At 34.0% G+C, this 15,500-nt stretch overlaps 1 protein-coding gene and 1 long non-coding RNA gene across 3 annotated transcripts; one reads left to right on the top strand and one right to left on the bottom strand.

The window, feature by feature from the left end:
- Positions 1–2,634: 2,634 nt before the first annotated feature.
- On the top strand, positions 2,635–5,203 carry LOC110700613. Of its 2 annotated transcripts, none has more exons than XR_002507251.1 (5): positions 2,635–3,466; positions 4,088–4,193; positions 4,364–4,487; positions 4,561–4,795; positions 4,933–5,203. It is a non-coding gene; the product is annotated as an uncharacterized LOC110700613 (long non-coding RNA). The 2 variants fall into 2 exon arrangements; XR_002507252.1 differs by lacking the exon at positions 2,635–3,466 and adding an exon at positions 3,488–3,627.
- An 8,681-nt stretch (positions 5,204–13,884) lies between these two features.
- On the bottom strand, positions 13,885–14,875 carry LOC110701338. Its single transcript, XM_021878987.1, has 2 exons — positions 14,749–14,875; positions 13,885–14,399 (listed from the first exon to the last, which is right to left on the bottom strand). Exons 1-2 carry the CDS (start codon positions 14,873–14,875, stop codon positions 13,885–13,887), a joined length of 642 nt encoding a protein of 213 aa, XP_021734679.1.
- Between the last annotated feature and the right edge of the window lie 625 nt (positions 14,876–15,500).

Raw genomic sequence — 15,500 nt, 5'->3', positions numbered from 1 at the left:
ACTGGTGGTTCCTGTGGTTCCTGATGAACCACCAAAGCAGCCTGATCAGCACCTTGTCCTTGCACCTCCTCAAAAACTCGACAAGGAACCTCTGCAAAAAACTGAACATCCTCATCATCTGAGGAAATCTCCATGTCAACAACCCCACCCTCGACATTAACCACCACACCAGACGTCTCTCCTGCGACACCCACGGACCTAGACGCCTTTAACTTAGAACAAACTTCCGCCTCACCATCACTACCACTAACAACTTCTATAACACCAACACAATCACTATCAACCCTAACCCTCTTATTCCATGATTTTTTTTTCAAAATCCTTAAACTGAGACATCTCGGCCTCCAACTCAGCCAACTCCCGCCGTAAAACCTCACATCTCCAATCAGCCTCTATAAGGACATGCAAATTCACGGATAAGGAATCTTCGAGTTCAGCTTTCCTCCTAGAAAACGACTTGAAGAAACTTTGACGAGGAACCACCATTAAAATCAGCCATTTTCAGAGGAACTCAAAGGGTGTCTCTTTGAGATCATTTTTAGGAAGAAGAATTTCACAAAGAAAACCGCTTAAAAAAAGAAATAAATAGCAAAATGAAACCATTATGTCAATTTCGTGTCTCTTTATCTGCAATTTGCAACAGTGAATTAGTGCCATTGAAAATTGTGATGCATGTTTCTTCTTCTTTTGTTTGTAATAACACTGCAAACGTACTACACAAGAATAAGAACGAGAACATTCTAAAAATAGCAAAAAAGCTGAAAATATACTACGTACAATCTAATTAGTACAAAATTATCGTACCACAAAAATATCGCGCCGAAAAATCACTCGGTAACATAGACTTCTAAGTTTGAATGGCTCACTCAAAATTTTAAACTTTTTCGTCTTAAAAAAAAGGCACGAAAGTTTCCACTTACAACTAGCAAAACATTTACACACACTTTAAAATCACTCGATTTTTTTTTAATTTTATTTTATTAAAGGAATCATAACTGATACGCACAACTTACTTACACAATACGAAGTATATATTTAACCAACACATCAAAATATCATTATTGTGAGATTGTAATACCACTTATTTTTATAAAAAAAACATACTTTATTTCATTTTACAATACAAATTATTCCTACATTTAAAGAAAAACACTAAATTCTCAAAGTATATACAGAAATTAAAACTAAGAAAAACGATCAACAATATAAACACCCAATATTAACCATTTTGGACTATCATGCGCCTTGCGCGAGATGGGACAACTAGTATTTTAAAATACGAGTAAATTATTATTAATTTTTTTTTGAGACAGATAGAATAGTTGTTTGAGTGAAGTAGAGGACCACTTCTTGCGTGTATCCGGTATAATAAATTCCTAAAAACTTATGACGCATTTATCTTTTGATGTATTAAACCCTAAAATCCTAAACCCTAAACCCTAAGCACTAAACTTTAAACCCTAGGTCCCTAAAATATTGAGTAAAATTTGTCATTTCAAAACAACACGTTCCAAAACAACACTTAGCGAACTACTGAGAATAGTGATGGACTACGCCAAAGCGATACATCACTACTTTCCTAGGAACGTAAGGTATGTTGATGGGTTTTCCAAAGCAAGACATCATATGCATGTTGATTTTGGTTAGACTCAACGATATGAGTGATGGAGTCCTAACATGTGGTGGCAAAAGAGATAAATTGTCACGAAAGCATTAGATGCGACGATTTATCTTACCAAGAGTGGCTTAGATCCATTATCAAAGAGTTGCTTAACTTAGAGTAGTAAGTGTTAAGACAAGCCAAAGCATGCTGAATCACTCATTGATTTTTTGGATCTTAGAATCGCCTTATTCACGTCAAATGGGGACAAATTTAGTGCGTGGATAAGACGTCTAATAAGATTGAAAGTTTGCATGTATGCTTTTAAATTTTAAACTTATTATGTTATTTTCTTGATAAATGGTTATACTTTGCACTTATATTTATAGAATTCTAAATCAAATTACATTGATTTCCATGATTGGAATAGGAAATCTATTGTATAGACTTAATAAAATTTTGCATCAACAAATCTTAGAGCAACAACGGCAAAAAGTTGTCTAAATCCAAGTAGTTTTATGGTCACGTTGACAAATTCTGTAATAAAAAATTGAACTACCAAGTAAGGAATTCTATAATATAAAATTGAACTTGTTGCAAGTGTATATTTTGCACAATGTCCTGTTCTTCAGTGAGAGGAAATAAAGAGAGTTTACATTGCCAAAATCATGGAATTCTTTGAGACTGTTAATAAAGAGCCATACATTACATATCAATGTATCTATAGAGCTTATGATTATGTGAGTCTTCAAATTCTGTTTTAGAACATGGTGACAAATTGTAGTTGTTCCTTTGTTCAACAATACTCATATATCTTTTGTGCGTGGCAGGGTGCTACTCCAACTGTTGGACAAGAAGATTGCTTCTATATACCAATGGGACCCTGTCCCTAAAGTGCCTAGGGCCCCTGTAGACTTTGGGGCAAGCAGTGAAGCCAGTAGTAATAGGTCACGTAGTAGGGCACGGTCTAGACCCCGCTCCACAGCAAGTTATGGAGTAGTAGAAGAGTCACCTGAAGATAAGCGGAGGACAACTTTACGTGTGGCCTTTAGTGAATTAGTGCGACACCATAGGCTGAAGTTTGAGATGTTGGGTAATGTAGTAGAGTAGTTGGATATTGATAATACAAATAAGGCTAGTGTTTTTCTAGACTATACTCCACCTAGGAAGATGGATTTGATCATTCAAAAGCTTGGCAATGGTAGGATTTTTTTTTCCCCTGTTCAGTTTTATCAATTTTTAAATTATTTTCACTTTTCTGTCATCATTTATATTGGTTCAGGGTCTTTCAGTTGCTCCAAGTAATTTGGGATTTCTAATTTCAATATTTCCTATTTTTGGCTTAATCTATATCGTACAGATGCCCAGATTGCTAATGCTCACTGAGTTCAGTAGGCTAGCATGGCCCTTAAAATTCTTCTTGACTTGACCTAAAATCAAAATTGTATTTTGGGAATTGGGGTTTTTCCCAACAATAATTATGGAAAGAGATCCATGAAGTAGATATAATAACAAGTATGTCATAAAATTACCTTAAAGCGAGGAGGACACCCCGTAATAGAGATGAAAGTTGTAACATATTCTAAAAATTCATTGGCAGTTTTCATACTGACGCCCCTTAAGTACTCAAGGGAGGGGGTTGTTTCGGGGGTCGGGGAAGGGGAGAGGTGGGCTGGGCATAGACAGACTTAGTGGGCTGGATTCTAATGGTGTTAGTATGGCCCTTAATTAAAAATATAATAAAGTAAAATAAAATAAATTCACTAATTTTCATTCCTCATTCCATAATTCGTCTTACTGTTCTTCCTAAGAAAAAAAATCGTCTTCTTCTTCGTGACGCCATTTTGTCTTGACCCCAATTCACAGGTAACTTATTCTCATCTTTTTAAAGTTATTCACTTATTTTTGACGCTTAAAGGTGGTTTAATTTCTTAGCTCCACAATTTCGAAAATGGATGAATTCATCACAATTCGAATACTTTGGTCAGCTCCATAATTCATTCGTCTTCCTCCTCATTTGTGAAATAGTAATGTTTCTTTTTTTTTCATTAATTTAATTGTATTGCGAGCTCTAATTTTCTTGACTAATTTCATTTAATTTTCTAGGGAGTCTAGCTCTTGGGTTATTCGATTTTTTCCGTTTATTTTTTTTTTCAGACGTTGCTTGATTGTGAAATTTTTTCTGTAAATTTTTTTGTTAATCTTTATTCCCGTCTCCTAACTCCTAGATCAACCGTTGTCTATATATATAATTCATGATTGTTTTTATCATCTTTTCATTTTGTTATTCTAATTGCTAATTCCACGATTCTAATTTACAGTTTCTGATATTTACAATTAAAGTTTATTAAAATTAAAGTTTACATTACAAATTAATTTTATTTTATATTCTAATCTAAATTAACAATATCTAATTGAAGTATTGTACTTGGTCTTAATTTTTTTGTTGTTTGTACGATTTAAATTATTTTATTTTTCAAATTGTAGAAATGGCAACGAGATATCCATGTCCATGTGGAGCAGACGGTCTTATTATGGCAGTAACAAAAAAACAGGGGTGGATCACAATAGGAAGTATCTAAAATGTCCTTCTGTAAGATATGTCATCTGATTCTTACTCTTTGTTTCTATGAATGCTGATGTAGTGTCTTGTTACAAAATTGACAACTTTTGCAGAAAATTACAAATGAACAATAATGCAGAATTGAGAAATGTTGAGTACATTGTTTCTTTAATTAATTTTGTATGCACTTATTTTATCAGGAACATGGAGTTTGTGGTTTCTATTCTTTTCAAGACGAACTAAGACTCTGCGAGTGTGGTAAGGGATACTACCGCAATACCTTCAAGAAAAAGGTGAAATATTGGTGTTGTCCATGATTCTAAGGTTTGTATAATACACTTATCTACCCATTTATGGTATTGTATTATCAACCGTGTCTAATTACATGTTTTGGTAGGGTACTGATGGTGATTGTGGATTTGAGGCATAAGTGCCTTCCAAATCCCCTACAACACCATGCCGGTCTTCCACAAGTATCCCCTGCCAGCCTTCCACAAATACCCTTGCTACTCCCAGATTCACCGAAGAAAAGTGCAGGGAAGCAATTTTGAGGTCTTTAGAAGTATCACAAATATCAAACAATTCCTTGGTTGACATTATTAAAGATCTTACTAACCTTTTGGTCAATAATGGTAATATCTCTGTGTATGAAACTCCTCAAAATAATGGTTGGAATAACGTATACAATTTCACTGTTTTATCGTAATTTATTTTATTTTTGGCTGTTAAATGAGAAAGACACTTATTCTTTTCTGGATTTTTCTTGTAGATATTTCTACCGATGATGACCTTTGAAGTGACACCACATTTTTAAGAAGATGAAGATATGTTTTTGCTGACCTGCAGTTATGTAATTGTACCAAAACAATCTGGCCTTGAACTTAATATATGTTCATTAGAACAACATAGGTAGATCTTTTGTTATATTAATTAGAATTTAACTAGTTTATTAATACGTTTGATGTGCGTGTTGTGCCCTTGGTGTTGGTTAATGTTGGTGTTTTGGTGGTACTTAGTCTATTATAAAGAGTTTTCTATTCTGGCTTGGTATCATACTTTTAGATGGATTAGTAGATGCACAACTATGAACATAATTATGCTTAAATAGCATTAGACAAACATTTGAAAGGCATGAAGTCAAAGATTCTCATATTTGAATTGGTGAACCAATACAACTATAGAACAAAGCTAAGCAAGTCAGAAAAACAGAAGATAACAAGCTTTACAATCTTAGATGCACCAATAAGTATAATAATTTGCACAAAAAATGCAAAAAACAGAAAAAAAAAAAAATTATAAAACAGAATTCACAAAATAATCCCAAAATACCCCACTCACAGCGACCAAAATCCTCATAAGCATACCTTGTTCAGGTAATTGTCAAGCGTTGTGAGATAAATGGGAAGTGTAAGAGAGAAAATTGGAAGAGATTAGTTTAATTAAGTGAATCAAGATATTTCGCAACCCTGACCCACAAGTCCACCCTTGGGAAGGATACCTTGGGTAAAACCACTAACAGCCTAGCATTTGGATACTTAACCCCTACTATCCTAACCCCTACTATCTTATCCCCTGCTATAATTCGGGGCTGAGTTTTCAAATTGGACTATAGGATAATTTGAGCTTATACTTATAACTCGGTTTCAAATTCGATTTTCGGTTTTTCACATCCTCAAACCAAATTTGAACTGAAAATCGAATTTCCCTGATTTCCCAAACCATACCGAATATTAGCACTGCTTATAAAAAGATATTTTAGAATACTTCCTCCGTCTCTTTTTTACATTCCTGCTTTCCTTTTTAGGTATTCTAAAATTATATTTCTCCTTTTCTTTTTTAGTAAGTATTTTTTTTCCAAATATCCCAAATTATCCCTCCTTTTTCTGTTATGTAATTAATTTCACTCTTATTTTCTCACTCTTACTTTCCTATTCTCACTCCTAAATTTAGATGAATATGATTGGTTCTTAATTTTCTAGTAGGAGCATGTTATTGGTCTTTTTTTTTTTTGCAAAGGATTACATCATTATTAAATATTAATCTATCTTTGTTTTACTCAAAGACATCATTTAATGTTTTGTACTTCCTATTGTGTTTTGTTTTATTGTTATTCGTTTTATTCTTATTTCCTTAATTCCCGTGTATTACAAACAAGAATGTAAAAAAGGGACGGATGAAGTATCTTATTTTAGACATATACGAAATCACAGTTGTACCAACCCTCGAACCCATGACCTTAGGGTTATAATTTGTCAGCATTCCCAATTTTCGGATCGGATAGTTAAAATTTTTAGAAAAGGTCCGATCCAAAAATCCAAATTTTTTTCCGGATATCCGATTAATAATATCCGAAACTTTAAAATCGGATCAGATACCCAAAATTTTGGATCGGATCATGGGATTATCGGATCGGATATTTCGGATTAGATTCTTTTATACACCCCTACCTGGTACATGGCACAATAAATGAATTTCCCAACTTCTCCTCGACCTCTACACTCAAACTTTCCTTAAAAAAAAAAAGAAAAAAAAAAAAAAAAAAGAAAACCTCTACACTCAAACTAGCATTAAATCTCTCTTTTGCTTTTTTTCTTAGGTGGCATAGGCTTTTAATGCAATTTCTCACCCAAACTATTCAAATCAATCAATAAACTAGTAATTTCTCTTATGCTTTTTAATTTATATATGGCGCTACTGCTATTGAAAACAGCTAGTAATTTAATGAGAGGCAAAGGAGAAACCGGTAAGAACCAAAAAAGAAATGGGGAAAACAAAAATGTTGAGGTATCTTTGGTTGAATTGGTTTGCAAATTGAGTTTTTTTTTTGTTATATTTGCTGCTAATTTACTCTCGGTTTGCTAAGCTTTCTGTATTTCAATTGAGATTATTTGAGGTCATTTGTGCATATTGTTGGTCAAATTTTACCCTAGTTTTCTGCTAGTGTGCTGGGGTAAATTTAGTCTAGTGTATAACATTGAATTTGTTTTGTGTGAAATTTTTTGATTAGTTTATGGGAGATTGTTTACGATTTCAAGTAATTTCTCGTAACTCATTTAATGACTTGACCTGGTTTAAACCAATTTGTTTTAGGTCAAAACCTGTTTTTAAACATACCCATTTCAACCCAAACTGATTATGACCTAAATCAATAATAACCCAATCCGAATTTAAGGACTCGAACCGATTAAGGACTGACCCGATTAAGACCCGACCTGAATAAAATCATAATAAATAAAAAAAAACCTAATCGACTCGATAATTTTCAAAGTCGATCCGAACCAATCCGTTAGTTGTTTAAATATTTTATTGCTCGACCCGTTATAATTCAAAACTGATAAACCCAGCCCAAAACCGAAACGTTGACCGGAATTGACACCCCTAGGAACATGGTTTTGATTGTGACCCGAATTGATTATACTCGACCTGATTTGACCCGATGTTGATCTATAGAGCTAAGAGTAGACCAACATTAATCTACCTATTGTTGATCATTGGTGGTCTACGGTGCCATTGTAAATCAACGTTGGTCTACTCTTACACTATAGACCAACGTTGATCTATGGTGGTCATAGTAGACCAACGTTGATCTATAGTACTCAACGTAGACCAACTTTGTCGAATGTATATTAAAACCCTGAACCCTTAGACACATCAAAATTTCCAACACTAAGATCAAAAAAATTATATCTATAATACAAAATTGAACTTGTTGCAAGTGTTTATTTTACTCAATAATGTCCCGTTCTCCAGTGAGAGGAAGGACAGAGAGATTACATCGCCGAAATCATGGAATTCTTTGAGATTGTTAATAAAGAGCTATACATTATAGCTCAATGTATCTATAGCTCTTATGATTATATGAGTCTTCAATTTCTGTTTTTGAACATATTGTCAAAGTTTATCTATAGAGCTTAGAGTAGACCGACGTTGATCTACCAATTGTTGATCAATGGTGGTCTACGGTGCCATTGTAAATCAACGTTGGTCTACTCTTACACTTTGGACCGACATTGATCTATGATTGTCATAGTAGACCAACGTTGATCTACAGTACTCAGCATAGACCAACGTTGATCTATGATACTCAAAGTAGACCTATTTTGATCTATGTCGGTCATGGTCGACTGTAGATTAAAACCCAATATGTGGCCTACGTGGCCCTCACCACTTCCTCCTCCTTTTTATTTTTATTATTTTGAATAATTTTACATGTAATTGTTTGAGTTTTGATTTTATAGTATAAATTTTATGTTTTTAATACTTCTTCCGTTAAAGGTTAATTGCAACAATTACTAAAAATGGGTGCTAACCTTTAATTACAACAATTTTCTTTCCATTTTTAGTAAGTTTTTTTATACCAAAATTACCAATATACCCTTAAAATAAACTAATTAACCTACACTTATACACTTAACTACAACCAATTAAAATCCTAATCTAACATTACTGTCTAACCATTCCCACCAAAAAAATTAGATCCCACTTCCTCTCTCATTTCCTTTTAATCTGACTTCCCTCAAATTTATTCAACTACCCATCTTACTCATTCATTGAAACCTTCAACCACCTGCATTTACTCCAAGGCTTTAAACCCTAACTCTTCTCTACATATAAAACCCCCTCTCCTTGCACTCCACGCGTATAACCTTCATCTCCCAACTTCTCTTCTCTCTCTCTCTTCTCAAAGTTACTGGCATTATTTTTTCTAAAAATTTCGTCCAAAATTATGAGTTCCCCACCTGAAAATTCCTCCAATCTCTTCGCGTATAAGAATCTGAGAGTTGAGAAAGATGATACCGACCTTCCCCCTCTCGATGTCCAGGTGTACAAGTGTGAGCGCAAAATAGAAAAAATGAAACTCGCTCGTCGGTGCACTTTGAAAACAATGAGATTCAAAAAAGCGGTTACGGTGCAAAGATCTCTGAGTAAATATCATATAAGGATGATACAAATTTGGGGAAAAAAAGTGAAGCAGAGAATTGTCCTCATGCAGATCTAGGTAAAAAAATCGTTGTGAAGCCTGATGTTGGGATACTCTGCCCAAATCTGAAAAGGAAGGTTATTGTTGTTGATGATACCCATGAGGTTGCTGTCATTAGCAACCTTGAGACAGTTAGATCTGCTCCTGCTAAACAACAGAGCAAGGGTCCTCTTTCTGGGCATAAAAGGGATCGTTATGGGTACCCAATTGACATGGACAACATGATGAGGATTATCTGGCTTACTTGAAGGAGTTCCATCTAGAAATGTTTCATGACAATTGATTTCGCAGCGTAACTACTATCAAACCCTTGATTTATCATCATTTACTTGTAATTACTGTGATTTTTTGGCCGGGTTGTTGGCTATTGTTGTTGAATGATTGCCTTTTACTACAATTGTTGCATGTGTTTGCTGTTGGGGAATGTAATTGATGGATGATGATCTTGTATGTAACTTCTTCATAGTTTTTCATAGAATTGGATTGATAATTGGCCTAAATTAATTTGTTCTCAATGACATTATGTAAGAGAACAGAGTCCCTGATGTTGTTTGTAACTTTTGTTTTTTCTGTCTGTGGTTGCCTAATTCTGAATTCCTATGTCAATGGTTGGTGGTTGACTTACTGTGAATGTTTTGATGCTTGGTGGTTGCCTGCATTTTAAATGAGTCCCTCCCTTTATTTCATCCCTTATTGTGATTGTGTTGATAGTTAGTGGTTGCCTACAATTTAAATGAGCCCTTCCCCTTAATTTTTACCTTATTGTGACTGTGTTGATGGTTGGTGGTTGCCTGCATGTGAAATGAGTCCCTCCCTTGAATGTGTGCATCCTAGTAAAACTTCAAATGATGTATAGCTTTGTTTGATTTGCTCCAACATATTCAGTAATGAATTGTTGTTGAGGTAACTTCATGGACATTTTATATGCATACAAACACTCTTTCTGATGGAGTTACACAACATGACCAATGATTTAGGTAAGAATGAGGCAAAATCAATTGTTTGTCATTTCATTAAGGGCTTGTCAAAATACCTCATACATGACATACAATAATAAGAAGTTGTTACACATAGCTTAGAACATAAAACCTGATAAAGGACTGCCTTATCCTACATTTACATTGTTTGTCAAAATACACATAACCACAGTACAAGAACCAAAAACACTTACATTCCCAAAATAAACAACAAAGATATACACAAGACTAACATGTTAATATTATGCATACTTTCTTCTTTCTTCAATGGTTATGTGTGGCAGTCCTTCTATTGGTTTTACAAACATCAACACTTTTGTCTAATCAGCATCCACCTCCATTCCTGCATCATCCACATTAGCTTCACCTACTTGTTTGAAAAGTGTGTTGAGGTATGTGACAGCATTTTCAATGCGTTCCCTTTCCACCTCTAAATACTCAGGGAGAATGTAATGCCCCGTATTTTATTTAAAATATGTATTTTGTATAGTATTTAAATAATTTTTAGGAAAGAGTAAAGAAGGAAAGTTTAGGTAAGAACTAAGAAGGGTTTCTAGAGAAAAAGGGTATAAATATTCAACACTTGAGGCAAATCAAACTTTTCCTAGAGTGGAGAAAACCCAAGGTAAAGTTTCTCTCCCTTCTCCTTTATTTTTCTTTTATTTTCTTTTTCTATCTTTCTTTTCCCCTTCCCCTTTTTTTTTTGCACGGCTGGCCACCATCATCACACCACCGACCACCACCTAAGGCCACCGACGCACGACCAGCAACCGCGACGGCACAGGCGGGGCACGGCAGCAGCCCAGCTGTGTTGAGGTGGCTGATGCTGCTCGGTTTTTCCCCAAAAAAAATTAATTTTGTTTTAAATTCTTGATTAATCTTGAATCTAATTTCTAATTATGGGTTTTGTGATTTATATTATGATGTTTGATTATGATTAATATGTAATTAAATTTTCAAATTTTAATTCTAATTAAAAAGCCTCAATTTTGAAACCCTAAATTCATAAATTATTATTTATTGAAGAATTATGATGTAGGGTGGATTAAACCTTTAATTCAAGTGTTTTAAATCATAATTACAGCAATTTTTCATGATTAAATAATGCTAGAATTTTCGGTAATATGCTAAAAGTTAAGTTTCTTTAAAGAATTTTAATTACCCATTATTTAGGATTAAAGTACGAGGTTTTAAATAAATTTCAACATATTTTTAATTAATTTTGGGTGGTTTAATAAGATTATATATTGTTGAAAATATGTATAGAGTGGATATGAATGCCTCATTATGATTTTGGTTTGTAGGAGAATTCCAATTAAGTGATTTCGCTTAGTCGCTGCAATTTTAAGATCATATTCAAGGTACGTTCGCGTACTTGGCATATTTGTGAGTAATTTAGTAGCATGCTAGGTTTGGATAATTTAATTACAAGTAGTATCATGCTAAGATTTATGTTTGGAATTGTAGATTATTGATGTTGGTGATTGAATTATGAAGCATGATTTGTTGGTGATGGAATATGGATTGGAAACTATTGTTTGGCATGTTTTGTATGAACGACACTTTTATTTATGGCATGTTAGAATGCATGTTTAATTAAACTAAATGTTTAATTTGGTTTAGAATAATGAAAAGGAATCTAATTATGGTTCATATAATTTTTATTAATGCTATAAGCATGAGAAAGAAGCTATGTAAGTGTCTATGTATATGAGGAATAAATTGAATGTTGTTGCCTTAGTGCACTTAGGGTGCTTTTAACATCGAGGGATAGGATTTGTGGCGCTTTATGTGTTTAAGGTGTTTTTGACACAGAGGTAGATTTAAAAAGGGTTCAACATAAAATATTATGTGGTCATTAATTATTCAAGTATTAAATTGGTACGTTGTTTGTTTGAATAATTATTGTGGATTGCATATTTATAGTTAAGAATCATCACCAAGTCTAATACTTCCTCCCTTCTATTAATATTGCAACAAGGAGAAAATTACGCATCCCAAAGCACATTTTATATGCTAAATATCTATAATTGTGTAAGAGTAAAAATTATAAAAAGTTGATATTGTGAAAGTATTTTATGAGACGAATCCAATAAAATCCCACATGACTATATTTTACTTAACGTATAAATCTATGTTATAAGGTCAAACAAGAGTGATGAATAGTGCAAAAGTCCATTGTTGCAATATTAATAGAACGGAGGAAGTAATATGTAAATAATGTAAAGGGAAAGAGATTAAGCACCAAAACTCTTGGAACGTATATACCTTGAGTATGAACACATGGGGGGAGTTATGGGATTTTATATTTAACCATAACTTCTACTGGAGTACAAGATACTGTACATTCCATTTATTTATTATTATGCGCATGGATTCCGCCACGTACGAGTGGTTATTTGATGCTAGCACGGTTAGCTCTCGCGTTAGAAACCCCAATTATTGGAGGAGGTTGGTTGGGAAACCCGCTGGATGCGTAATCAATGCTAAATAAATTATTTAGGGTTTAGTTAAAAAGTTTTATTGAATGTTGTGTGCTTGTATACAAGTGCATTGAGATAAGTGTGTGTTGATAGGTGAGAGCATGTTAGTGTGTTTGAATGCGCGTATGTACTCAGCTTTGATGATTGTGTGTTTGTTTGTTTAATGGCATTTTCTTTACCTTGGCCCTATGATGACCCATTTTTAATGGAGAGTAGTGGGAACAAGTAGGGAGAAGCTTTTTAGGTGATTGAAGCATATTCATGACGGGGCATGAGTGAAGAGCGAATCATGCTATTTTCTATTAGTTTATGATTTGTTTAATGCTTTGATTTAATTATGATTATTATTATTATGTGGGACTAACACAAAGTTTTAGACTTGGTATTTAATAAGGGCCTACAATGGTTCCAAGTTGTAGGTTGATTTTATTTGACTTCATTTGACTTTGGTTTTTTACTTTACCTTCGTTTGGTTGACTTTTAAGTTGACTTGTTTTTAATGGTTTTGAAATTATTCTTCCACTGTGCGTCTTTGATAGTTGCCTTAGCCGTTTTCACGGTGGCGGTAATGTCTTAGATTTTCCAAATTCGAGTTTTAAAGAGTAAAACAGGTATTTTAAAGGAAAGGAATTTCTAGGGTGTTACAGAGAATTCTCAACCTATCTAACTTTTTTTTGTCCATATGGGGTATTGAAGTTATTATTACCATCCTTCTCTAGTATTTTCTTCATCACACCTTGTAGACTGAGTCAAGTGTACTTGTTAAGAATTGGATCAAACTCTCCATATGCTTCTTTAACTTTCTCAATGAGATCATCACTTGTCTATGGGAATGACTGGTACTGTAATGACTGAATCAATTTGAACAACCCTAAATTTAACACATTTAAGTTAGGACTTTGTGCTGGTTGGTACACTAGTTGTATGTTAAACCCATTTGCCTGACAAGCTACTCTGAACTCTAGATCATTGGGATCTGGTGGGGCTTAGCATTATCCCACTGAATGAGCACATCTTTTTGGTAAGCTTTCAAGCCATTGTGTGTGGATTGCTGGTATTATATGCTCCATTAACATTGTCCTAATTGCTTCCTTATTGACACTTTGACTAACCTTTGTTTCAAGTATACCAACCTTCCTATTCTTGCTTCTTTTTTTTTACCCTGGATTTGTACACCAAAGGAAAAATTACATACTTTCCTAAATTTAGAAGCTGACATGTGTGCTATATAGGAGCTTCCCTATCATTCCCTTAAACATGGCCTTAACCTTGAATATTTTTTATTGCTGACATCTATAAGGGTCTTTTTCTTTTAGAAGGAGATACAAATTTCTTTCTTCTAGGTTCAAGTAGAACCATTTTTCATCAATGTGGATAACTTGTTGCATGTTAACAAATTTGGGGTTCCCTTCTGCTGGTATAGGATTTATGTGAGCTAAAGCCCACTTAATCCTTGCAATCATGTTGTTAGAAGTAAGGGATGGGTGGTTGGTGCTTGTGTGAGTTCTAAGCCTGCCCTTTTTCCCTAGCTTATGCAATGTGACATGTGAAATTTTCAAAGCTGCTGCATAACTTCTTTTTGTGATCCTCTTGTATAATGGGAAAGACATCAGAAACTCATCTGAGTATTCTGTTGGTTTTGGACCACATCTACCCAATTTATTGGACCTGACATCAATTACATTCCCCTTATTAATTTGTTTCTTGATTCTCTTGAATAACCTAGATAATGTGGATCTATGCACATTGAATTTTTTTGCTTGTTGAGTCAGAATTTCCCTTGGCAATTCACCATCTGTCATTTTTAGCAAAATTACATCAGCAATTTGTCTTGATTGCTCAACAGTTAGATCTTTCTTGCCATATTTTGGACCTCTATCACGTGGCAGTGGCGGGGCTGGGCCGGTGCAAGGTGGGCGACAGCTTAGGGCCCCTAAAAACAAAGGGCCCCCATTACTAATTACATAGAGTTGAAGTTGGATCAGTGGTTTTGTTGTACTTATGATAACCTCAAGACCAGGGTTCAAAACCTATAGGTTTCTTTTTTTTTGGCTTTTTAATTTCTTACCAATAAAATAAAGGCCCAATTTATGAAATTTGAACAGGGTCCCCAAAATCGTAGACATTTTTAGACCTGCCCCTACCATGTGGGATCTGTTGGTTAGTTGCATCTTCAGTTTGTGCATTTTCTTCTTCACTTGATGAATTTTCAGTCACTAAAATCTGAACAGTAAAGCATGTCTTCTTCCATGAGTAGTTGATCAATCCCATAGAAGTCTTCTTCAAAGATTTCTCCCTTTTTTATATTCTGTTGTTTGCAGATCAAAAAGGTGATGAAGTGAAGGTGGCTTTTTTTGGACAACTCAAGCTGAACCGTAGTAAGACTCAATTGATGTAGAAGACGTTGTCACTAATGTAGCACCATTAGAGTTAGGATTGTAGTTTTTGGGTAATTATGCTAAAAGTAGAACATATTTAGTGCTAGGTTTTGTGGTTTAAAGTTGTTGATATAATTTGGTTAGTGATAAGCCATGGTTTGTATCTTTTGAATTCTTGAAACTTCTATAAAGTGTTGTAATATTTATACCCTCCTTAGCAAGTGTTAAATTGCTAGGAGGAAAAACAATTAGAGGTAAATTTGAAAGCAAAAATTTGAATTTGGATGTAAAGTTTAGGAGGAAAAGTACACCTAAAAATCAGATTTCCTCCATTTTTAAAAATGTTATGTAGGCCCAAAATTCTTTCCCTCCTTTTTATTGTTAATCACATGGGTTTACATTACAATTCACAAGTAATAAAATTTTTGCATTAGAGTCCGCACACAACTCATTTGTTGCAAATTGCAATTAACCATTTATTCATGTTTTTTAATTTCATATTTGTAATCATGTTTTAA

This window comes from Chenopodium quinoa, unplaced genomic scaffold (assembly GCF_001683475.1).
Source record: "Chenopodium quinoa cultivar QQ74 unplaced genomic scaffold, ASM168347v1, whole genome shotgun sequence".
In the NCBI taxonomy this organism is placed as follows: Eukaryota; Viridiplantae; Streptophyta; class Magnoliopsida; order Caryophyllales; family Amaranthaceae; genus Chenopodium; species Chenopodium quinoa.
This window is presented reverse-complemented; position numbering and strand designations above follow the sequence as displayed.

Excerpts from the sequence above, each read along its gene's own strand:
- LOC110701338 (XM_021878987.1), bottom strand. The coding sequence starts at position 14,875 with ATGGGATTGATCAACTACTCATGGAAGAAGACATGCTTTACTGTTCAG. Across the intron at positions 14,400-14,748 it reads TAACCAACAGATCCCACATG|ATGGTGAATTGCCAAGGGAA; the intron begins GTAGGGGCAGGT and ends TAAAAATGACAG.